Source organism: Monodon monoceros, unplaced genomic scaffold (genome assembly GCF_005190385.1).
Source record: "Monodon monoceros isolate NGI ecotype Baffin Bay Population unplaced genomic scaffold, NGI_Narwhal_1 Super_Scaffold_21, whole genome shotgun sequence".
In the NCBI taxonomy this organism is placed as follows: Eukaryota; Metazoa; Chordata; class Mammalia; order Artiodactyla; family Monodontidae; genus Monodon; species Monodon monoceros.
Genome location: NW_021703778.1, coordinates 37522296 through 37547836, shown reverse-complemented (window position 1 = coordinate 37547836; position 25541 = coordinate 37522296). Strand labels below are relative to the sequence as shown.

Sequence of the window (25541 nt, the reverse complement as noted above, 5' to 3'; positions counted from 1 at the left end):
ATGAATTCTTTCAGTTTTCGTATGTCTAAATATTCTTTATTTCACCTTCATTTATTTGTGTTTGTTTGTTTGTTTGGCCTCGCAGCTTGCAGGATCTTAGTTCCCCAACCAGGGATTGAACCCAGGCCCTTGGCAGTGAAAGCACAGAGTCCTAACCACTGAACCGCCAGGGAATTCCTTCACCTTCATTTATTGAAAGATATGCTTTTTGGCCTGGAATTCTTAATTGACAATTTTTTTGCTGTCAGTACTTTTAAGACGTTGCTTCACTGTCTTCTCACTTCTGCTGTTTCCTTCAGGAAATCTCTTGTCCTTTACTTTGTTCCTCTATGCATGCCTTTCTATCTCTGGCTGCATTTCAGATTTTGTCTTTATCACTAGTTTTGAGCAGTTTGATCATGATGTGCCTTGGTATAAATTTCTTCATTTTTAATTTGCTAGGGTTTTTCTTCTTAGTTTTTATCAAAATTTGAAATTTTTTGTTCATTATTTCTACAGCTTTTTTTGGTCTCTTCCCTCCTTTGGGGATTTCAATCACACTTATACTAGGCTGCTTCAAGTTATCCTACACCTCACTGTCTTCATTTTTTTTTCAAAAAATTTTTCTCTTTCTTTCATCTTGTTTCTATTGCTATGTTTTCAAATTCACTATTCTTTTTTTTTGCCCATCTAATCTGTTTTGCTCTGAAATCTTGTTATTAATCTAATCCAGTGTATATTTTCATTGCAGACATTATATCAATAGTTTTCATCCTTAAAAGTTCAGTTTGGGTATTTTTTTAAACATCTTCCACATCTCTACGTAACATGTTCAGCATTTCCTCTTGATTTTTGAACATGTGGAATATACTAATCTAGATATATACTAGAATTATATATCTGCTAATTCTAATGTTCTGTGTTGATTATGAGTCAGCCTCAATTGATTGAGTTTTTATTATGGCTTGTGTCTTCCTGCCTTTCTGCATTTGAGGTAATTTTTTTAATTGGATGTTAGACATTGTGAATTTTACTTCATTGGATGCTGCATATTTTTGTAACCGAGCAAGGGCTTATGTGCCTGCAGCGCAGAAAGTCAAACTCTGACAGCGGGTGTTTGCAGCAAAGTAAGGGTTTATTGCAGGGCACCAAGCAAGGGAGTGGTCTTTGAGATAGGGATATTTTAAAGGGGAAGAACAAGGAAACTGGGTTTAATCATCATCTTGTGACATTTCTTAATCAGGGTTTCGGGAGTCAGGATGACTCTGGTTTATGATTCTCTGGCCAGGTGGTCCATGGCTCGGAGGTCTGTGAGTTCATGTTGCCCTAGAGAAACAAGCTGAGTTTATATGTTAATGATGATACCTATAACAGCAATTTTAGTACATTTACGATGTTGTCAACAACTGCAATCTTAGTCTTCTGTTTTGGTTTATTAGTGTCCAATTAGCACAAGATTGAGGTCAGAGAGGACAAGAAAGGGATTGAGGTCAGAGGAGACAAGCAAGGGAATAAAGTTTTGGATAGATTAATCGCAAACTCAGTAAGGGAACTTGGTTTTAGGGGGGCTTAGTTTCATATTTGTATTCCTATAAATATTCTTGAGTTTGTTCTGGTATGTGGTTAAGTTACGTAGTAAGTGTGATCTTCTGACTTCTAAGATTTGGTGGGCAATACTAGAGCAGCGTTTATTCTAGGGTTAATTTTTCCCACTACTTGGCTATGCTCTTCGGAGTACTCTAACCCAATATTTGTGAATTATGAGGTTTTCCATTCTCACTGATGGAAACAGGCATTATTCCTGGCCCTGTGTGAGCTCAGCTTACTGTTCCCACTGATGATTTCAGGTGATCCTTTATTTTCAGACTCAGACCCAGATAGTCTCTCCTCACTTTGCACTGGAAACATCACAAATGTACTCTAGCAGGTGAGAAAAGATGACGGCAGCAGGGCCTTTATAAGACTTCCATGGCCCCAGGGTACTCCGACAGTGTAAGACCCTATGCCACTACCTACTAAGCATCTTAAAATGTACCCCATATTCCACATTAAATGCCTTTTTTAAACTGTAACATTTGAAAATCTTTTTATAATTTGTACAGTTTTGAGTTTTATAAAGTATAGGTTGCTTGTTCTTTTCTTATAGACTTAAACATTATGCACACACAGAGTGGAGTTGATAAGTTGTAAATATTTTTGTAAATATTTAATTATTTTGATTTTGTGGGGGGGTATTTTTTAGTCAGTATTTTTTCAAGTCTCAAACATTTCTGCAGGCCCTTGAAAAATCTCATAGGCTCTGGGCACTGTGCCTACAGAGCTCCTGGATGGGAGCAGGGGGAGTAGAGAGGAAGGAACAAATTGGACAGCAAGGATTGGATAGTGCTTGAGCTGCATATGATTGGAGGGGAGGGAAAAGGAACTGGAGAAGTTGTTGCTCCCTACCCAGCTAGCTTCAGCACAACCATTTGCAGAGATGGAAGAGCCATGAGAAGGCACAAGTTGTAGGAGAAAGGGTGTATTCTATTTGGGACAGAAAGACAGCCACTCTCTTATCAGGAGGTGAAGAAAGGCAACAGGGTGCCAAATTCCTTTCCTTTTGTCATAGGGCACATCATCTTGAGCTGGTCTGGAAGATGTGAATAGTCAATACCTGTCTCTGCTAACACCCTTATTAATATGAAGACCATATCTTAGAAATGTGGCAATAACGCAGATGCCAATCTCTAGAATAAATAGTTCCCATAGGCTAATACGCTAAGGAGGATGATGAGCTGTCTCATGATAACTTCCCCTTTTTAGCAAAGTACCTTGGCTTACTTCCTTGATCAGTTTTTCAGAATTTCATAGATGTTTTCAGCACCACCTTCTGTGATGACATCTCCCAAAGGAAGTCGAGCCCAGAAGCTGAAGCTGCCCACTTTAACACGAAAGGGGACACTGGAGGTGCCGTCCCCTACAGAGAAGGACTGGTCTAAGGATGATGAAGAGGATTGGGTCTTCAAGGGTCCAGATCAAGAGCAGGATTCCCTACCTCAGCCTTATCGAATGATCAACAAGCTAGTGAACTTTCTGTTTGACCACTCGTGGGAAATTATTGAGGAGAGGGATGCATCGAGGAAAGCTGAGCTCAGCCGCATCCAGCCCACCATCTACCCTCCACTTCTAGAAAGCAAGGTATGGAGCAGCTGACAAGGCAGCCTTGTTTCTGAACTGAGTGTTAATAAATGATAACACCTGATCCAGGGAAGGAATTACTACCAGGAACCTTCATTCAATAGGACAGTGCATTTTTGAAAGATTATAGGCATGCTGGTGTTGATTAAAATAGATCTAGTAATTGCCTGGGGAAATGGGTGTTCTGGTTAATTGAAGATTATACAGATGTATCTTTTACATCCTATTGTTATGTAAAAATCTTTCAGAGTGTATTAATCATTCCCTTGCTTGACGGTTGAAAATCTGCCAGTGTGTCAGTTATAGTTCTTACCAGTGTTCTAGTTGAATAAAGTACAGGGAATGGGGCCACTGGTCCACTCACCACAGGGCCTGTGGTCACGCTTAGTGTTGTGAATGAGCATTTATTCTCAACTTCTTTGTTTTCTCTGGCCCCTTTCCCCTAAGAGTAGAATGCTATGACTTTCTTGATGTTTGGGCAAGATATTTAGATGGGCACTGTGTTTGGACATGATACTATAACTAGGAGGGACCTGCTTCCCTCTTTGAAAAGTTAGCTCATATTACTTGCAGATGGTGATACCTGAAAAATCATTCCTTTTTTCTATGTTTTTCTTTTCCCAGCTCAACAAAATGCCGAATTGTATGGCTATTTCCCAAGACTATGTGTTTATTGGAGGAACCAAAGGATTCTCCATCTATAATCTGTACAATGCTAAACGAATATATGTTTGGGAGAAACTTAAGGTTGATGTCACTTACATCTGGGCCACAGATTTGGGGAGTGAAATACTTATTGCTTCTGTGGATGAAATGGGTACACATTCTTCATCTTCCTTTTTAGCCTAATTTATAGGTACCTGTAGACTGTTGTTCAACGTAATCTCCTTTCCAGGCATGGGAGGGGCCAGACCTGGAGAGTTCTCCCTGGTCATGTAGTATTAACTAACATCTGCAGGACAGTATGGTGTGCCAGGCACTATTCTAACATTTCACACATGTTGGCGCATTTCACCGTCACAACAGCCTTAGTAGGTAAATACAGTTTATTATTCTTGTTTTTCAGAAGAGGCAACTGAGGCATGGAGGTTAAATAACCTACTTGAGGTAATGCAGAAAGTAAGTGGCACAGGCAGGATTTGAACCAGGCAGTGTGGGCCCAGAGTCCACATCCTTTCCAGCACTCAGCAATCCTGCTGCTCATTTAAGCCAGGCTTGCTTTTCTTCCTCAGCCTGAGGATGACCCAGACATGGGGACCATAGTATAGAGAACTATGGACAGTGTCCTGGAAGATACGTGTCTGCAGGAGAGTGACCTGACCCAACTGGCATTTTAGGAAGAGCATCCTGATAGGAGTTTGCAAAAGTCAAATGGAGAGGTAGAGAGACCAGGAGGAGCTAGTGCATTCATTTAGGAGAGAAATTATGAAGGCCTGAACCAAGGCAGGGGCTGTTAAAATGAAAAGAAAATTGTACTGTAGTTCTGTAAGATGTTAACATTAGGGGAAATGAGGTGAGGGATTATAAGGGAACTCTGTACTATTTTTGCAGTTTTTCTCTAAGTCTAAAATTAGTTCAAAATAAAAAGCTTAAAAAAAGGAAAATATAGTAGAAAAACTTGGTGAGTGATGGAATATATGTATGGGGTCAGGGAGTAGGGCGGTATGTGAGGGTAAGTGAAGAAAAATTACTCCTTTCCTCCTTAGATAATGGGGTGGGTGATGATGTCATTACTTGATAAGCAATTTTAGGAGAATAAGATTTCAGGGGTCTGTGAGTTGATAAATTCCATTTGAGCATGCACATCTTTGAGGCACCTGGAGTGGGAATGTTGATACTCAGGAGGAGTTTGATGTAAAAATAGGACTGCATTTATCACACTGCATTATATCTAGTTCGTTTCCTGTCTGTGTGATTCTCAATGTGATGAATTTGAGGGCAGAGACTGCCTTGGTTGTCCCTAGCACATTTGTGGTCATGGAGCAGATATCCCATGAATGTTTATTGGGTTGAGTTAGACTGTCACCCACAGTGATCCAGATACCTCTGCAAGGTCATTATTATGGCTGTAGGGGCAGGTTATGAGTGTCTGGGAGGCACCTAAAGAAAGAGGCAAGAAGTCATGGTGGATGATGGTCACATACTAGAGCCCTTAGGTTAAATGAGAATGAGAATGACAAAATTACTTATTGTATCAACAAAATTAACTGCATGAGGAGCTTGTTGGGCTGTGAGAAATGAGGCACATAGAAGAGTAAGATGTGATCCTTTCCCAGAGAATCTGTGAACTCACTCGAGGAATAAAAAACACTCACAGGAAGCAGTTGGATAACAATGTGAAACACTATGGGATGTTGTGCTAAAACAGGTGAATAGAAATCACGAGTGGATTGGTGTGGCCGAAGTGCTTACAAGAGGATTCTAGAAGAAGAGGGTAGGGCCAGTGTAGACCGAGACGACCCAAGAGGGAGAATAACTTGAACATTTCAAGTGAGGGGTGGAAGAAGGCAAGGAGTCCAAGATGATCACGGGCAGTGGAGGGGCCGGGCTGGAAGCCTAATAATGCATGAGTTTATCATGATATCTCAGAAAGTCAAATATAAAATTTCAACTTTTCTTCGGTTCACCTGCCTGTCTTTCACTCTTACTTATTTTTCTGTTTCAGGTATCATTAGACTATTTTATTTTTATAAGGATGGCCTTTACCTCATCAAAGCCATCAATGAAGTGGTAAGCTCATGTTCTTTCATCTGTAGCTGGGCCAAAAGCCGTAGAAAATCAAGTTTACTTTTAACATAGAGGCAATGACAGCCATCCTAGAGTAGAAAGACATAGAGACCTCCCTGGCCAGAGAGCCTCCTCCAAAATATCCAATTAAAAGATCCCTCACCATCAGAGGGTACATACTGAATGCCTTGGATTCATTTTTCCGGTTGTCAAGAGAAGAAAATGACTAAGGAACTCCGGTCCAGGTTGAGCACCAGACCAACATGTCTAATAACTGCTTACAAGTCCCTAAAATTTCCAGGCTGCTTCACATCCTGTTCCCTTGTCCATGCTGTTCCCTTTGCATAGAAGGCTCTCCTTGTCTCCCTACCTACTGTGTGTACCTCTTAAATTTCTCTCATTCTTCAAGACCAGCTCAAATATCCCCTCCTCTGAGATGCTTTCCCTGATATACCCAAGAGAAGTTGATCTCTCCCTCCTCTGTGCCACCACCATATAGGAAAGAATTTCTATCACAGTGTTTTCTCTACCCTCCACACTTATTTGTTTATATGACTGCTTCTTCTCCTGGATGTAAGTTCCTTGAGGGCAGAGGACATGGCTTATTCACCATATATTTCTTGTTCCTAGTACATTGCCTGCATACTATAGGTTCTTAGAAAGTGTCTTTTTTTTTTTAAATTAATGAATCCAAAAAAGAGGCGGTATTGCTCAGAGTATATTTTTAGTTGTAGTTTGTTTTATAAAAAATACTATTGATGGGCACCAAAGCAATTCAGTGGGAAAAAGAAAGTATTTTCAACAAATGATGCTGGAATGCTAGATAAACAAATGGGGGAAAATGAACCTCAACCCTACCTCACATCATATATAAAAATTAATTTGAGATGGATTATAGACCTAAATGTAAAGGCTAAAAACATTATCCTTTTTGAAGAAAACACAGGACATGTTTTTTGCAACCTTGGGGCAGGCAAAGATTTCTTAGGACATAAAAGGCACTATCCTTAAAAAAAACTGAAATTGGACTTCATCGAAATTAGATACTTTTAATTCCTCATGACATATACAAAAATTAACTCAAAATGGTCATATATCTATATGAAAAATCTAAAACTATAAAACCTCTAGAAGAAAACATAGGAGGAAGTCTTTGTGACCTTGAGTTAGGCAAAGATTTTTTAACTACAACACGAAAACCACATTCCATACAAGAAAAAAATTGATAGATTAGACTTCATCAAAACTAAAACCTTCTGGGCTTCCCTGGTGGCATAGTGGTTAAGAACCCACCTGCCAATGCAGGGGACACAGGTTCAATCCCTGGTCCAGGAAGATCCCACATGCCGTGGAGCAACTAAGCCGGTGCACCACAACTACTGAGCCTGTGTGCTGCAACTACTGAAGTCCCATGCCTAGAGCCTGTGCTCCACAATGAGAATCCACCTCAATGAGAAGCCTGCGCACCTCAACGAAGAGTAGCCCAGACTCACCGCAACTAGAGAAAGCACCCACACAGCAACAAAGACCCCACGCAGCCAAAAATAAATAAATTTATTTTTTAAAAAACCCCCTAAAACCTTCTGTTTTGCAAAAGACATTGTTAAAAGAATAAAAAGGCAAGTCATAGACTGGGAGCAAATAATTGCAAGTCACATATCTGATAAAGGACTTGTATCCAGAACATATGAAGAACTCTCAAAACTCAAAAGTAAGAAAACAACCCAGTTTTTTAAAATGAGCAAATGTCTTGGGGAAAAAAGGACAGTTTACTAAAGAATATATAGAGAGGGTAAATAAGATGTTCACCATCGTTAGTCATTAGGGAAATGCAAATTAAAATCATGAGATATCACTGCATGTGTATTAGAATGCCTAAAACTGAAAAGACTGACCATACCAAGTGTTGGCAGAGCTATGGAAGAGCTGGAACTCTCATTCACTGCTGGTGGTAAAGCATAGTGTCACAACCACTTTGGCAGTTTTTTTAAAAAGTTAAACATACACCTAGCATATGATGTGGCCGTTCCACTCCTAGACATTTACCTAGGAGAGATGAAAGCATATCTCCATACAAAGACGTGTACGTGAATGCTCACAGCAGCTTTCTTTGTAATAGCCAGAAACCAGAAATCACTCAACACCCATCAACAGGTGAATGGATAAGCAAATCATGGCACATACTGCTCAGCAGTAAAAAGGGTGCACATAACAACATGGCTACATCTCAGAATAAATAGACTGAGTGAAAGAAGAGAAACAAAAAAGAATACATACATACTGTACGATTGCATTTATGTAAAATTCTAGAAAATACAAACTAACCTAGTGACAGGAAACACCAGTTTTTGCCTGGGGTGAGTTGGGAGAGGGGTGGAGGGAAAGCTTACAAAGGGGCAGGAGGAAACTTTTGGCAGTGGTGGATATGTCCACTTTCTTGACTGTGGTGCTGGTTTCAAGGGATACACATGTCTAAACTAATCAAACTGTATACTTTAAACATGCAGTTTATTATGTTATCACATCCCTAATAAAGCTGCTAAAAAATTTAAAACTTATGCTCGTCAAAAGATGCTATTAGGGACTTCCCTGGTGGCACAGTGGTTAAGAATCCATCTGCCAATGCAGGGTACACGGGTTTGAGCCCTGGTCCAGGAAGATCCCACATGCCGCGGAGCAACTAAGCCTGTGTGCCACACTACTGAGCCTGCATGCCACAACTACTGAAGCCCACGCGCCTAGAGCCCATGCTCCTCAACAAGAGAAGCCACTGCAATAAGAAGCCCACGCACACCAACAAAGAGTAGCCCCCGCTCACTGCAACTAGAGAAAGCCCACGTGCAGCAAGGAAGACCCAACACAGCCAAAATTTAATTAATTAATTAATTAATTTAAAAAAAGATGCTATTAGAGTTCTATCAGTATCAGGGGCAGAGAGCAGACCCCAGAGAGCTCTGAGAAATCCCACCGCCGCCCTGCCTAGTGGCCCTCTCACCCTAGGAGGAACCACAGCTGTCACAGCCAGCCCCAGTCACCATGACCACAAGCCTGAGCAAGGAGGTGGAGACCCAGCAGCCCACAGCCCTCCACACTGCCCACACTTGCACCGCCCGTGCAAGGAGCTGCGTCTGCTGGTGGGGACAAGGAGATTATGGCAACAAAGGTTTGGGGAACAGTCAGATGGTTCCTGTGAACAACAGATACGGTTTCACCACCAGTAAGGACACAAAGGAAGAGGTACTTGGACAACAGACTGCCATAAAGAATAACCCAGGAAGTGCCTTTGCCGTGTAGGAGATAGACCGTGGAGTGTGATGTTGTTGAAGGAGAAAGGGTGCAGAGGCTGCCGATGTTATAGGCCCTGTAAGATTCCAGTTACATGAAATTTAGGAACAGTTGAAACCAAGCTATGTTGGTGAGGAAGAGCAGAACGTTGGTTGCCTATAGAGGTGTAATTGACTGAAACAGGGCACTAAGGAACTTATACCTTGACTGTGTGTTAGTTACATGGATGTATACATATGTCCAAACCCATCAAGTTGTACATTTAATATCTGTGCCTTTAACTGTTTTTATTTATTTTAACAAAGTACTTTATTCTTAAAATTTATTTATTTTATTTATTAATTTTTGGCTGCGTTGGGTCTTTGTTGCTGCATGCAGGCTTTCTCTAGTTGCGGCAAGTGGGAGCTACTCTTTGTTGCAATGCGCAGGCTTCTCATTGTGGTGGCTTCTCTTGTTGCAGAGCACGGGCTCTAGGCGCGTGGGTTTCAGTAGTTGTGGCATGCAGGCTTCAGTAGTTGTGGCTCGTGGGCTCTAAAGGGCAGGCTCGGTAATTGTGGCGCATGGGCTTAGTTGCTCCGCGACATGTGGGATCTTCCCGGGCCAGGGGTCGAACCCGTGTCCCCTGCATTGGCAGATGGGTTCTTAACCACTGTGCCACCAGGGAAGTCCCTTTAACTGTTTTTACTTTATTTTATTTTATTTTATTATTTTTTTTTTTTGCGGTACGCGGGCCTCTCACCGTTGTGGCCTCTCCTGTTGCGGAGCACAGGCTCCGGACACGCAGGCTCAGTGGCCATGCCTCATGGGCCCAGCAGCTCCGCGGCATGTCCAGACCGGGGCACGAACCCGTGTCCCCTGCATCGGCAGGTGGACTCTCAACCACTGCGCCACCAGGGAAGCCCCAACTGTTTTTAAATTTTATGTAAAAAGAAATCTCTCTAAAAAAAATACAGGGAATACTCATCAACTGATTTTAGGAGACCAGCAAAACTGTGATATCCAAACTTGACAGGGACATTAAAAAAAAAGTAGTGTTGGTGGATTAGAACACACCAAAAGTGTTAAAAAAAAAGTTAATTCATTACATATATTTTTAAGGACTTCATTATTACCTCTGGAAGTTGCTAGGGTACAAACTCAGTATTCTGAAAACTGATTAGGGAGAGCATCAGCATTTATCTTGACTTGCCCATATAGGCTGTATTTCAGGGTAATCAAATAGTTGATGATGGAAAAATGGAAAGATTTTCTTTATAGAAGAATCCTAACAAATGCAGAAGGAATGATAGAATTGGGGGATATCAGTTTTGTAGCCATTTTGCAGAGTAATGGTCTAGGTAACGACCATCAGTGCTGATGGGGGACTTTATAACTGATGAGCCAGGATGACACCTCTTGTCAATGGTCACCATGAACATTATTAAAAGAAAGAACAGGGCTTCCCTGGTGGCGCAGTGGTTGAGAGTCCGCCTGCCGGTGCAGGGGACACGGGTTCGTGCCCCGGTCCGGGAAGATCCCACATGCCGCAGAGCGGCTGGGCCCATGAGCCATGGCCGCTGAGCCTGCGCGTCCGGAGCCTGTTGCTCCGCAACGGGAGAGGCCACAACAGTGAGAGGTCCGCGTACCGCAAAAAAAAAAAAAAAGTAAAAGAAAGAACAGCTAGCTATTATGAGCCTCCTCATGTGATGCCGGAGGGAGACACCAAACACCTGTGGAGTATTCTGTCCTTTTGTTTTAATTGAGCCTAAATCTAATCAAACCTCTAGAACTGGTTGCTGGTTTACAGGAAATACATGTAAACAATGCCATGGGATGCAATCAGTCCAATCCAGAAAGTGAAAAATTCCACAGGACAAATGAACTGGTTTATTCAACAAAAAAATGGTGGAAAGAAAAACAAATAGGGTAACAGTTATAAATTAAAAGAGACTTAAGAGATAAATTAACGAAATATTGGGTTGGCCAAAAAGTTCATTTAGGTTTTTCGTAAGACGTTACAAAAAACCCGAATGAACTTTTTGGCCAACTCAATACAATACATGGACTTCATTTGAATCCTGATTTCTCAGTTTTGATAGTGACTTTTTTAAAAAGATTTTTATTGGAGTATAGTTGATTTACAATGTTGTGTTAGTTTCAGGTGTACAGCAAAGTGAATCAGTTACACATGAATTCTGATTTGAACAAACCAGTTGTGGAGAGGTATTTATTAGATTGAGGAAATTTGAAAACAGACTGGATAGTAGGTGGTATTAAGGAACTAGGATTAATTAAATAGAAATATTTAATGAAGTTGGGAGACAATAAAACAAGATTTGTCATTTATTGATAACTGGTGAAGTTGAGTAATGGATACATAGGGTTCATTATACTATTTTTTGTCTTCATGTACATTTGAAATTTCTATAACCTACAAATTGATATTAAAATACATAAATAAAATATTTTTAAATGACCATATTACCCAAGGCAGTCTACAGATTCAATGCAATCCCTATCAAAATACCAATGGCATTTTTCACAGAACTAGAACAAATAATTTTAAAATTTGTATGGAAATACAAAAGACCCTGGATAGTCAAAGCAATTTAGAGAAAGAACAGAGCTGGAGGAATCACAATTCCTGACTTTAGACTATACTACAAAGCTACAGTAATCAAAATAGTAGGTATTGGCACAAAAACAGACACATAGATTAGTGGAACAGGATAGAAAACCCAGAAATAACCCATGCATGTATGCCCAATTAATCTATGATAAAGGAGGCAAGATTGTATAATGGAGGAAAGACAGTATCTTCAGTAAGTGGTGCTGGGAAAACTGGACAGCTACATGTAAAAGAATGAAATTAGAACATTCTTTAATATAAAAAATTCTTTAATGTTCTAATGAAATTAGAACATTCTTTAATATAAAAAAAAAACTCAAAATGGATTAAAGACCGAAATGTAAGACCGGATATTATAAAACTCCTAGAGGAAAACATAGGCAGAACACTCTTTGACATAAATCACAGCAATATTTGTTTTGGATCTGTCTCCTGAGGTAATGGAAATAAAAGCAAAAATAAACAAATGGGACCTAATTAAACTTAAAGGCTTTTGCACAGCAAAGGAAACCATAAACAAAATGAAAAGAATGGGAGAAAATATTTGCAAATGATGCAACCAAGGGATTAATTTCCAAAATATATAAATAGCTCATACAACTCAACATCAGAAAGACAAACAACCTGATTTAAAAATGGGCAGAACAATTGAATAGACATTTTTCCAAAGAGGAAATGCAGATGGCCAACAAGCACATGAAAAGATGCTTAACGTCACTAATCATCGGAGAAATGCAAATCAAAACCACACAAAGATATCACCTCACACCTGTCAGAATGACTGTTATCAAAAAGAACACAGGGACTTCCCTGGTGGTCCAGTGAGTAAGACTCTGCGCTCCCAATGCAGGGGGCCTGAGTTCAATCCCTTGTCGGGGAACTAGATCCTGCATGCGTGCCACAACTAAGAAGTCCACATGCTGCAACTAAACATGCCACAACGAAAATCCTGTGTGCCACAACTAAGACCCAGCACATCCAAAATAAATAAATATTTTAAAAAAAACCCCAAAAACAAAAGCCCTTTAAAAAAAAAAAAAAGAACACAAACAACAAATGTTGGCGAAAGTGTAAAGAAAAGGGAACCCTCATACACTGTTGGTTGGAATGTAAATTAGTGGAGTCAATGTGGAAAACAGTGTGGAGGTTTCTCATAAAACTAAAAATAGAACTACTGTATGACCCAGCAATTCCACTCCTGGGTATATAAGGGAAAAAAACCCAAAAACCCTAATTCGGAAAGATACATGCATCCCAATGTTCTTAGCAGCATTATTCACAATTGCCAAGATATGGAAGCAACCTACGAGTCCATCAACAGGTGAATGGATAAAGAAGACACACACACACACACACACACACACACACACACACACAGAGGAATACTACTAAGCCATAAAAAAGAATGATATTTTGCCATTTGCAGCAACATGGATGGACTTGGAGGGTATTATGCTAAGTGAAAAAAGTCAGACAGAGAAATACAAATACTGTTTGATATCACTAATATGTGGAATCTAAAAAATATAACAAACCAGTAAATATAACAAAAAAGTAGCAGACTCACAATTATAGAGAACAAACTAACACTTACCAGTGGGGAGAGGGCAGTGGGGAGGAGCAATATAGGGGTATGGGATTAAGAGGTACAAGCTATTACATATAAAATAAGCTACAAGGATATATTGTAAAATATGGGGAATATAGCCAGTATTTTATAATAACTATAAATGGAGCATAAATTTTTAAAATTGTTAATAACTATATTGTACGTCAAATATACTCCAATTTTTTAAGAAAGAAAGTGAGGGACTTCCCTGGTGGTCCAGTGGCTGAGACTCCGTGCTCCCAATGCAGGGCACCCGGGTTCAATCCCTGGTCAGGGAACTAGATCCCACATGCCACAACTAAGAGTTCACATGCAGCAACTAAAGATCCCATATGCCACAACTAAAGATCCTGCATGTCACAACTAAGACCTGGTGCAGCCAAATAAATAAATGAAATAAAAATAAAATGAAAGAAAAACAAAAATTAAAAATGTTTAAAACTCATTCTCCTTAAATAATTTAGGGGACTCACCAGCCTAATTTGTCTAGCCACCTTATGTTGCTAGTCTTAGAGCTCCTTAAAAGTATAGCACAACCGTACACATTGAGTCTTTTTCACCTGGCCCAAAGTTTGAGCAGGTTTCATTGTAGGGTTACATTCAGTCTCTACTTAATATGGACTGAATGTTTGTGTCTCCCTAAAATTCATGTTGAAATCCTAATCCCCAATGTGGGAGGTGATTAGGTCATGAGGGCAGAGTCCTCATAAATGGGATTAGGGCCCTTATAAGACCAAGAGAGCTCCCTCAACCCTTCCACCACGTGAGGACATAGCCACAGGTGGCAGGTGGTCTATGAGCCAGGAAGCTAGGTCTTACCAGACACTGAATCTGCCAGAAATCCTTGGAAATCTTGGATTCCCAACCTCCAGGACTATGAGAAATAAATGTTAATTGTTTATGAGCCACCCAGTCTATGGTATTTTGTTTTAGCAGCCCAATCAGACTATGACACTACAGTAGCCTAGACAGAGCCTTTTTTCAAGCAACTTACCAGAGTTTTCAGTGTCATGTAGAACTTGTTTCAGCTCATTTTGAATACCTGAGTGGTGGCATAGGTCTGTAGGGTTTGCAAACCTGACCAGGAGATCAGATAGTATGAAATCACTACAAATCATCAGGAGTACTTAAGAAACCAGGAAATAAGTCCCAAACCCTTTAGACAGAAAACTGAGTTCCACTTCTTTACTTACAATCTTGTCTAATTCCTGTGCAAAAATGGAAAGTTTGAAGCAGTTTGAGGCATCTTTTTATGCCTCAAGTTTTAAAAGGATTTATTTCCCTGGTGTGAACTACAAAAAGCCCTGAAATACATTCTCTTCTGTCATCAGGCTGAACTTGCTCTCTCAGTATCTCTCTTCCTTTCAGGATGATACCAGCAAGCAAACCACCTGTATAAAGATGGAGATTTCTGAAGGAGGAGACTTTGCAGCCTTCCTCCTACAAGGTAAGATTAACCAAAGGCTCTTAAGAAGATTCAGATTTGCAATCTCTTCCAGATAATCACTTTTCTCCAAAACCTTTTAAACTTCATTTATTTATTTATTTAGGCTATGCGGGGGGGTGGGTGTCTTACTTGCAGCATGCGGGATCTTTGTTGCAGAATGTGGGTTCCTTAGTTGTGGCATGTGGACTCTTAGTTGCAGCATGCGGGATCTAATTCCCCGACCAGTCATCGAACCCGGGCCCCCTGCATTGGGAGCACGGAGTCTTACCCACTGGACCACCAGTGAAGTCCCAAACATTTTATTTAGAAATAATTTACAGAAGAGTTGCAAAGATAGGACAGAGTTCCCTTATACCCTTCACCCAGTTTCCCTAATGCCAACATTTAACAAAACCATGGTACAGTTGTCAAAATTAAGCAAATAACATTGGTATAATACTATTAACTACAGTTTTTTTTCACGTTTTGCCAGTTTTTCTTCTAATTTTTTTGCTCCAAGGTGCAATCCAGGATATCATATTGCATTTAGTCATCGTCATATTATCTATACCTATTTGTGATGTCTTGACCTTGCCTTGTTTTTCATGACCTTGACACTTTTGAAGAGTACCAGTCAGATATTTTGTGCAATGTCCCTGAATTTCAGTTTGTCTGAATTTTTTCTCATGATTCAACCAGGGTTAAGGATTTGGGGTAAAGTCCCACAAAGGAACTTTTTGTTGTATTATATCAGGGGTGTATGTGATAGCACTACTGCTGATGTTAACCTTGATCATTTAGTTAAAGTGATCTGCCAGTTTCCTCCACTGTTGAGCTACTGTTTTTCCCTTCCCATACTCTAAGTAAGTCCAGACCACACTCAAGGGGAGAGGATGTAAACACCATCTCCTGGTTGTAGGAGGATCAAAGAATTTTGAGACATGTTGAAATCTCCACAGTGGTTGATAAAAAATTGGGGGGAGATACTTTGAGACTATGCCCAGCATTAAAGTTTAGTCTCTAAACTTTCGTCTCTAAGGAGACTATTGTCTCCTTAGAGTTTTGCTCACCATTTGTAGCATTCAGTGTTGGATCTTGCCTCTTGCAGTTATTCCTGTGGTGATAGAACATATTTTATTCAAATGATTGTTAGCTTGATTTTTAATTTTTAAATACTTAGACATGCAGTATATGGGCCTCCATGTATATTCTTGCCCCAGGCCTCTCATATGTTAGGTGCTAGAGAAAGACACATATTTTATAATGCTTTATGCATCACAAGAAACTTATATACTATCTGTAGTATTTTCCTACGGCTGCCGTAACAAAGTACCACCAACTGGGTGGCCTAAAATAACAGATATTTTGTCTCTCACAGCTCTGGAGGCCGGCAGTCTGAAATAAACGTGTCTATATAGATTACTTTGTTAAGGAAACATTTAGCCAGAATCCCATCATAGGAAAGTAACTTTTCCCAGGTTGGCAGGAGTTCAGTATAGAAGCTGAGCATGTTTCTTTGATGAGATAGTCTCACAACCACCCCATGGGTTGTCATCTCCTCAAATATTGGTCAGAAGAATTCTCTGGGGCATCTCTCACAATTCTAACCCTTTCTCAGCCATACCCCTCTCAGTTATTGATTCTATATATGCCATTTTCCTCCCCAGACGGGAATAGCTGTGAGACAAAACATCAGGGGACTTTACCATTGGAACCTAGAAAACACAGAGACCAGGCAGCACAGACAGTTTGGTTAAAAACTGTTACCTCAGTGCTGTGAGTGAGAGGCCCGTTTCATTTAGAGGCAGTGGCCTGAGGAGAGGAGCTCTGCAGCTCTCCGTGAGTGAGGACTGGCAATAACCATTGCAGAACTACATCTCCTTCCGTTTGTCAAAGTTGCTGTTCTGAGGGTGCCTGCTGGTCTCTGTGCCAACCTTCACAGAGGTTCTGTGAAGACGGGCCGTTTCTCAGGGGAAACTTGTTGCCTGCTTGCAGTTGCTCAATGGTTCCTTGGTTTCCTAATGCAGGAGCTGGGGATATTTGGCTGGATGTGTATAAATTGCCTAAGGAGTCTTGGCTCAAGGAAGTGGAGCACCCCCAACTCACCATAAATCCAAAGAAAAAAGTCAGACAGCTGCAACTGGTAGGCAACATCCCTGTTTTCAACTGATATGTTTCTCCCTACCCTTGACCCACATCTAGCCTAACTCCTCCTTGCAATTTCAAGATGAAGGAGGCCTTCTAGAGGCCATAAGAGAGGACAAGAGGCACACTGGCCCATGTCTCTCAAATCAATTTGCTGTGGTTAAAATAAGATGTTAAAAAGAAGAGGTGTCATTGTATATATGTACCACATCTTCTTTATCCATTCATCTATCGTTGGACATTTAGGTTGGTTCCATGTCCTGGCTATTGTAAATAGTGCTGCAATGAACATTGGGGTGCATGTGTCCTTTTGAATTATGGTTTTCTCACGGTATATGCCCAGTAGTGGGAATGCTTGGTCGTATGGTAGTTCTATTTTTAGTTTTTTAAGGAACCTCCTTACTGTTCTCCACAGTGGCTGCATCAATTTACATTCCCACCAACAGTGCAAGAGGGTTCCCTTTTCTCCATACCCTTTCCAGCATTTATTGTTTGTAGATTTAAATGGGTGGGATGGTGGGGAGGGGGGAGAGAGGGAGGTCCAAGAGGGAGGGGATATAGATATGCATATAGCTGATTCACTTCATTGTACAGCAGAAACTAACACAACATTGTAACGCAATTTTACTCCTATATACATATATATATATATATATATATATATTTGGAAAAAAAAAGCAGAGGTGTTGGAATCCGGTATCTCTCTCGTCTAGGTGTTGCCTCTCCACCAAGAGCACTCCCAGGCATTTCTCTGGAAGTGTGTCTTTTTTTTTTTGACTCTAATAGATATATTTTTTTTCCCTCCTGGGTTGAAATAATCCTTCCATGTCTCCCATTCCACTAAATTCCCCAGATTATGGTATAAAAGGGTTATTCTAAATATACAGTAAGTCCCCTACATACGAACCTTCAAGTTTTGAACTTTCAAAGATGCAAACGTGCCTTCACATGTCTGGTATACATTGTCACATGTGTGCATCCTCTACAAGTGGCTGTGCTTTTGTGTACTTTACTGTACAGGACTGTATAGAGGGCAGTAGTACAGTATCTTTATTTCAAGCCCAGGATGTCCAGAAGCAAGAGTAAAAGCAGAGGAGATGTAGCCAGTACTACTGTACTGTTCAAGGTACTGTACTGTAAGATTAAAAATGTTTTCTTTATTTTTTGTGTTTCTTTTTTATGTATTAGTTGTGTGAAAAGTGTTATAAACCTATACAGTGCAGTACTATATAGCCAATTGTGTTAGTTGGGTACCTAGGCTAACTTTGTTGGACTTAACGAACAAATTGGACTTACGAACATGCTTTCAGAATGTAACTCGTTTGTATGCAGGAGACTCACTATATAGGAATACATGCATTCTTCATTTATTCTTAGAAGGTAGGAACTCTACCATTTCAGTTTAATTGTATGTGATCCCTGGGCTTCATGCCATCTCTTTAAAATATAGTTTTTCAGTAAATATTATTTTAAGATGTAATTCTCTTTTTTTTCTTTTTTTCCGTTTTGGCTGCATTGGGTCTTCATTGCTGCGCATGGGCTTTCTCTAGTTGTGGCGAGTGGGTGCTACTCTTAGTTGCAGTGCACGGGCTTCTCATTGCGGTGGCTTCTCTTGTTGTGGAGCATGGGCTCTAGGTGCATGGGCTTCAGTAGTTGCAGCACGCGGGCTCAGTAGTTGTGGCTCGCGGGCTCTAGAGTGCAGGCTCAGTAGTTGTGGTGCACGGGCTTAGTTGCTCCGCAGCATGTGGGATCTTCCCAGACCAGGGCTCAAACCCGTGTCCCCTGCATTGGCAGGTGGATTCTTAACCACTGTGCCACAAGGGAAGTCCCTAAGACAAAATTTTCTCATCTATCTGATGTGCACTTATTTTTTTAATCAACAACAACAAATATTCATTGAGCATGCCTTTAAAACTACTGTATTAGGTGCTAAAGAATTAGTGAAATTATTAATATAGGAGACCAAGATTGAGACTCAATGATGCCGAGCTCATTGAGTGGCTGTGAATAAATGCCTTTTCTCTCCAGTGAATGTCTTCATAGCAGGGTGTGATTTTGTATCCCTGGGAGAGTTACTGGCCCAGAGACCTTCCTCCTCTAAACTCTTACAGAAATTATTCTCTATACCTCTCTTTGACACTTCTCACATACTATCTGGTTGTGCATGGAAGTCCTTTTCTCCTAACTAGATGATAAATTTCTAGGTTGTTAAGACCATAGCTTCTGCTTCTTTTTATCAACCAACCCCATGGTATCCTACTTGGTGCCCAACAGATACATTTTTTGAGGGATTAATTTATTATCCAAGTGGGAGAAGCACCTTGGAATGGGGGTGGTTTCTCGCCATAATTCACTGTTTCTATACACTGAGAAGCAATCAACTAATGCCAGTTACAGTGGTAATTCGTGTCCTATGAATTGTATTTAGAGTTACTTAAATATAATTGTCAACATCACTGATATATTTTGCCAATCAGACATATTCGCTTCAACTTAGATTTTTGTAGTAGTCTCCTAATTGATCTCCTCCCCTCTACTCATATTTCCTCTTAACGTCACTAATGATTTCTTGTTTCCCCAAATACATTTTAAGATCCTAGAGGACAAGGATCATGTGTTAAAATCCGCAGGCCAGAAGACCACACAAATATTGGTCCTCAATGTCTACAGGATGAGTTCACATCTCACGAAAATAATTGGGGGGAAGAAAGAGCATCTCAAATTGAAGGAAGAAGGAGAACATATACCAAACCTATTGTGAATTAATTTCTCGTTTTTCTCCTCAGAACACTCTTGATCCCGTGACTGCAGATAATTTAGAAATGGTAAGAAACTTTAAAGGAAATCTCCAAAGAGATTTAAGTTACGTGTCAGAATTTTATTTTGATTTGAAATTTACCTTAAGTATCAAATATACCAATAAAATGTTCTACCAGGGCACTATTTTCAGATTCTCTGTGACTTAATCTTGTGCCTCATTCCCTTGAAGATGGCCCCCTATCCTTGAGGATAATTGACCCAAGTCATTTGTTCAGAGATGGGTTTCCCTGAAGGTAAAGGAGGTTAAATTTCAGGGCCCCTCACTTGTATGGCCCCTTCCAAGGCCATAGGAGGGGCCCTAGCAGTATGTTCACATGACCACATACTTTTGTAAAATTGGAAAAAGTAACATGTTTTAACCGTAATCACTTAAGACCACCATCTCTTCTCACTCAAACTTCCCCTCTGTCACAATTTCCCCCAGATTGAGTGGTATTAGGGTGGTCATGGGCATTTTGTATTCAAACTTTTGTGTTCTCTTTCTTACAAAGACCCCTAAATCATATACACTTCAGGCCTCATGAAATCCAATTTGCCTCTGCCAAAGTAACAGCCCAATCCACCAAACTGAGGGATTTTTTTTTGGTGTTGGAGGTTGTCTTTGTATTGGGATACCGTAGAGAACAGAGTGGCTTCCCTGGAGCTTCCTGGCTCTCCCTCTGAGGCAGAGAGCATACCATACTTTCCAGAGGCTTAGCTCTTGGGATTCTGGCCTATCAGAAGGGCAGTGGTGAACTTCCAAATGGAAGTCTCTTTCTAGAGTCCTTTCCTTTTTCCCTTCTAAAATTACATTATGTTTCAAATTATACAAATAATATGTGAACACATCACTCTGGGAAAAGCCAAGTAATTCAGATAGAGCAGCCCTCTCCAGAGGTCATCACCATTATTATCTTGGTGTGTGTTTTCTAGGACTTTAGTGTGTATTTTTATTCTGATATCAGTTTATTTAGAAAAATATAGTTTCATTTTATGGGAATTTTCTTCTATATAAGTGGCATCATACTATATATATTTTCTTACAAATTTGCATTTTTATACTAATCAACTTATTGGCAAAGTTTTGCAATGTCCGATAAACCTACCGTGTTCTTTTGACATCCTATGTACTATTCCTATTAAGGATGTACCATAGTTTATTTGGCTGTTTGTCCATTGAGGGTGGCTTTTATATAATGCAATGAAAATCTTTGTAAATTCTTCTTTGTATACCCGAGTGCTTCTGAAGGATATATGCGTTTTTAGTTTTAATGTAGATACTGTTAAATTGTCCTCCAAAAATGGCATGACAATTTACATTTAATCAGTAATTCTCCACAGCCTCGATAAATTTGATATTAATTTTTTGTGTGTGCAAACTGATGGAACAAAATGGCATCTCGTGTTAATTTTCATTAATCTCATATTTTTATTGACTATTGAGGTTTTATCTTCTGTGAATTGCCTGTGAATTCTTTGCCTATTATATGTTTTCTTACACTCTGTTGTTTCCCTTTTTACTTTGCTTATGTGCTTTTTTGTTATAAAGAAGTTTTAGATTTTGATATAATCAGAATTTTTAATCTTTTCTTTACAGCCATTGCACTTAAGAAGGCTTTGTCTATCTCAAGGTTATAAATAAATTCTCCTGTGTTTTCTTCTAATACTCTTCATAGTTTTTTTTTTTTTTTTGGACATTTCACTCTTTTATACACATGGGAGTTTCTTTTGTGAATGGAGCAAGGAAGAGATCAACTTTTATCTATTCTTTTAAAATAGCAATTGCCACACAAATATTTTTGAGTAATCCTTCTTTTCCCATTTGTTTCCTGACCTTATCATTCATATGTACGACCTTTATCATTCCTGTGTCCTTGCCTACACCAAGACCTTACGAACTTTGCAGAATGACACAGGCATTTAGTGCTACAAACTTATATCTAAGTACTGCTTTAGCTGCTTCCTTTAAATTTTGATGTTATATTCTCATTTTTGAAAATACTTCCTAATTTGCTTTTTTATATCTTTTTTGACCAGTGGATTATTTAGAAGCATGTTATTTAGTGTCCAAATACTTGAGATGTTCCAGACATCTTTCTTTTCCTTTTATTGGTTTCTAACTTAATTCCATTGTGATCAGAGAACATACTTCATATAATTTGAAACCCTTCATATTTATTAAGACTTGTTTTATGCCCAGAATATGGTTTATCCTGGTAAGTGTTCTATGTGCACTTGAAAAGAATGTGTATTCTTGTTGTTGTTGGTCCAAGCTATTCAAGTCTTCTATATCCTCACTGCTTTCCCTTCTGCATTCTTACTGATTTTCTGTCTACTTATTCTGTCAATTATTGAGAGAAGAGTGTTGAAATCTGTGAGATTGTAGATTGATTTATTTCTGCTTTCACACCTAAGAATTTTTGCTTCCTGTATTTTGAAGCTCTGCTATTAGGTGCCTAAACATTTAGAATTTTATGTCCCCTTGAGAATTGACCATTTTATCATTATTCAATGACTCTTTGATCACTGGTAGTATTCTTTGCTCTGAAATCTATTATGTCAGATATTAATACAGCCACCCCAGCTTTCTTTTGATCAGTTTACAAGATGTATCTTTTTTCTATACTTTTAATATATTGGTGTCTTTTTTTTTTATTGGTGTCTTTATATTTAAAATGAGTTTCTTTTTGACAGCATATCGTTGGGTCTTGCCTTTTTATACAATCTGTCAATCTCTACCTTTTAATTGGGGTGTTTAGGCCATTTATATTTAATGTGATTATTGATATGTTTAGGTTTAAATCTACCACTTTGCTATTTACTTTCTATTTGTCCCACCTGTTTTTCTTCCTTATTCCTCTTTTTCTGCCTTCTTTTGAAATGAGTGTTTTTAATGATACAGTTTTATCTCCTTTGTTGGCTTATTAGCTGTGCCTTTTCTTTATTGTAGGATATAAACATTTCTTTTAGAGGAGATGTTAAATTGAGTCTTCCAGTTTACATAATGAAAATCAAACCACCCAAACCAGTTGTAGGTAGGTATAACTCAATGAATACTTTCTTTCCTTTTGCCATTGCTTTATTAGTTTTTTCATTCTCTGCCTTTCTCCACATTTCCCATCTTTTCCATTTATTGGCAGCAATACCTAATTGACAAGTATAGTTCTGAAGGTAATTTTTTAATTCATAAGCTCTGAGACCTAAAGATTAAAAATATAAATGTTACAAGGATACAGTTAACTAACAGAATTGGGATATCAGGAAAGAGACATCTTTCCCAAGTGCTAGTGGAGTTCATTCATTCCTACATTCCTGTGTTAGTTCATTCATCAGTGCCAATACTGCACCAAGCACAAAGATGAGTAAGACACATCTCCGGTGCTCTGAAAGCTGCTAGTGTACCAAGGGAGAATAGGAGGAAACCACCATAGTAGGATATGATAAGTGCAACAATGGGAAACATCCAGGGCCATGAAAACATACAGGAAGGAGTAACTAACTCTGCCCAGGGAATAGGCAGAGGCTTTATCAGAAGAAGGGACATTTGGGAAGGTTTTGAAGAATAAGTGGGAGTTGGTTAAGAGGAGCAGAGGGGAAGTCCACTGTAGACACGGGACATAGAGTCTATCCTCTCAATATTCACATATTCAAAGATATACCTATATACCTACACACATATATTCAAAGATATACCTACAAGAATGTTCACTGCAGTGCTATTTATAGAGGCAAAAGACTGGTTAGATAAATCTGGTACACTCAGAATACTTTACAACCATTAAAAACAAAGAGAGAAATGCAAAACACCAAGGGTAGCCAATTCACTCTTTTAAAAGAACATGGTAATATGATTTGCTCCATCAAGATTTATTATAAAGCCACAGTAATTAAGACAAGGTAGAAAAAGAGATGAGTGAATAATAGAAATATATATAAAATACAGAAATATAAATAGATAGAAATAGTAGATAGAAAAATAGATTAATAAAACAGGATAGAGAGGCCAGGACAAACTTAAGCATAAATGGACACTTGATACCTGACAGAGGTGGTGCTACAGAGTAGTGAATGGTCATTTCAGTAAATGACGCTGGTTGTCCATATGGAAACAAAAGTGAAACTTGACCCCTGCCTCACGTGATATACAAAATTAAATTCCAGATGAATTATAGAAGTAAATATGAAAGACAAAGCAATAAAACTTTTAGAAAATAAGTCAATATCTTTATGACCTCTGGGTAGGGAAAGACTTTTTAAACAAAACTCAAGTACTTATATATAATAAAAGTTGATAAGTTTGATTACATTAAAATTGAGGACTTATAATCATCCAAAGACATCATTAAGAGCATGAAAGAACAAATCATGTATTGGGAGAAGATATTTGCAAAACATGTAAAACTTATGAATGGTCCACATCCAGACTATATAAAGAATTCCTACAAATTGTTAGGAAAAAGACAGATCATTCAGCATAAAACAGGCAGGAGATTATTCAAATGGCCAATAAACACATACAAAGGTGCTCAACATAATTAGTTATCAGGGAAATGCAAATTAAATCCATAATGAGATACCACTCCACACCCACCAGGATGGCTAAAATTAAAAGAGATTGATCATACCAAGTTGGTAAGGATGTGGAATAATCAGACCTCCCATAGATTACAGTTAGCAATGAAAGTCAGTACAACCACCTTGGAAAACAGTTTAGCATTATCTGGTAATGTTGAAGATAAGTTATATCCTATGACCCAGCATTTACACTCCTAGGTAGGGCGACCAAGAATATCATTTTGCCTGAGACTAAGGGGTTTCCCGGGATGTGAGGCCTTTGGTGCTAAAACTGGGAAACTCCTGCACAAACCAGAATGAGTTGGTCACCCTACTTCTAGGTGTATACCTGATAGGCCTGCAAGTAAATGTGTACAAGGAGGCATGTACAAGAATGATAATAATGACATGATTTCCAATAGCCCCAAACCATGAAACAACCGAAATATCCATCAATAAAAGAACAGATAAATAAACTTTAGTTCACTTAATGGAATATTATACAGCAATGAAAATGAACAAACTACAGCTATACACAGCAAAATGGATAAATCTCACAAACAATATTAAGCAAAAGAGGGTACATATAGAGCTAACACTGTGTAATTCCATTGTGTACAGCTCAAAAGCAGGCAAAACAAAGCTGTAGTGTTTAGATGCATATTTAGGTAGCAAAAGTAAAATAAATGTCATGAAGTGATTACATAAAAGCCAAGACAATGGTTGCCGCTCTTCCCAGGGGGTTATGACTGGAGAAGGGCCCTTGGAAAGATTTTAGGGAGGGGTGATAATCTGTTTCTTGACCTCAGTAGAGACAGATGTTTGCTTTATAATAATTTATTAAGACATATTTTTATGCTCTTTTCTGAATGTGTTATATTTCACAACAAGAAAAAGATTTACTAAATGAAAATAAGCAACGAACAACGAAGAAGATCTATAGTACTGAAATGAAGAGATCTCCTAAGACGTTGTCAAAATGCAAGGGTTCTAGTGTATGACAGCAATTCTCAAACTTTAGCTGGATCAGACTCACTTGGAGGACTTGTTAAAACCCAAATTGCTGGGCCCCACCCACCGAGTTTCTGTTTCAGTAGGTCTGGGGTGGGGCTTGAGAACCTTCATGTCTAACCCTGCCAGATTCCTGCTGATCTGGGACCACATTCTGAGAACTGCTAGTTGATATATGCTATCATTTGTTTATAAAATATATACAAATGTACATGTAATAC

The 25541-nt window shown here is 39.1% G+C and overlaps 1 protein-coding gene across 2 annotated transcripts in view; it reads left to right on the top strand.

Moving 5' to 3' along the window:
* Nucleotides 1-2249: 2249 nt before the first annotated feature.
* Nucleotides 2250-25541, top strand: part of WDR93 (WD repeat domain 93) — a 41599-nt gene continuing 18307 nt past the window's right edge. For both annotated transcript variants that reach the window (XM_029239540.1, XM_029239541.1), the window contains exons 1-7: nucleotides 2250-3156; nucleotides 3781-3973; nucleotides 5822-5886; nucleotides 14754-14832; nucleotides 16839-16954; nucleotides 19743-19781; nucleotides 22706-22790. In XM_029239540.1, the coding sequence (XP_029095373.1) occupies nucleotides 2830-3156; nucleotides 3781-3973; nucleotides 5822-5886; nucleotides 14754-14832; nucleotides 16839-16954; nucleotides 19743-19781; nucleotides 22706-22790 (904 nt within the window). In that variant the 5' untranslated portion in view covers nucleotides 2250-2829. The remainder of the gene's footprint in view (nucleotides 3157-3780; nucleotides 3974-5821; nucleotides 5887-14753; nucleotides 14833-16838; nucleotides 16955-19742; nucleotides 19782-22705; nucleotides 22791-25541) is intronic.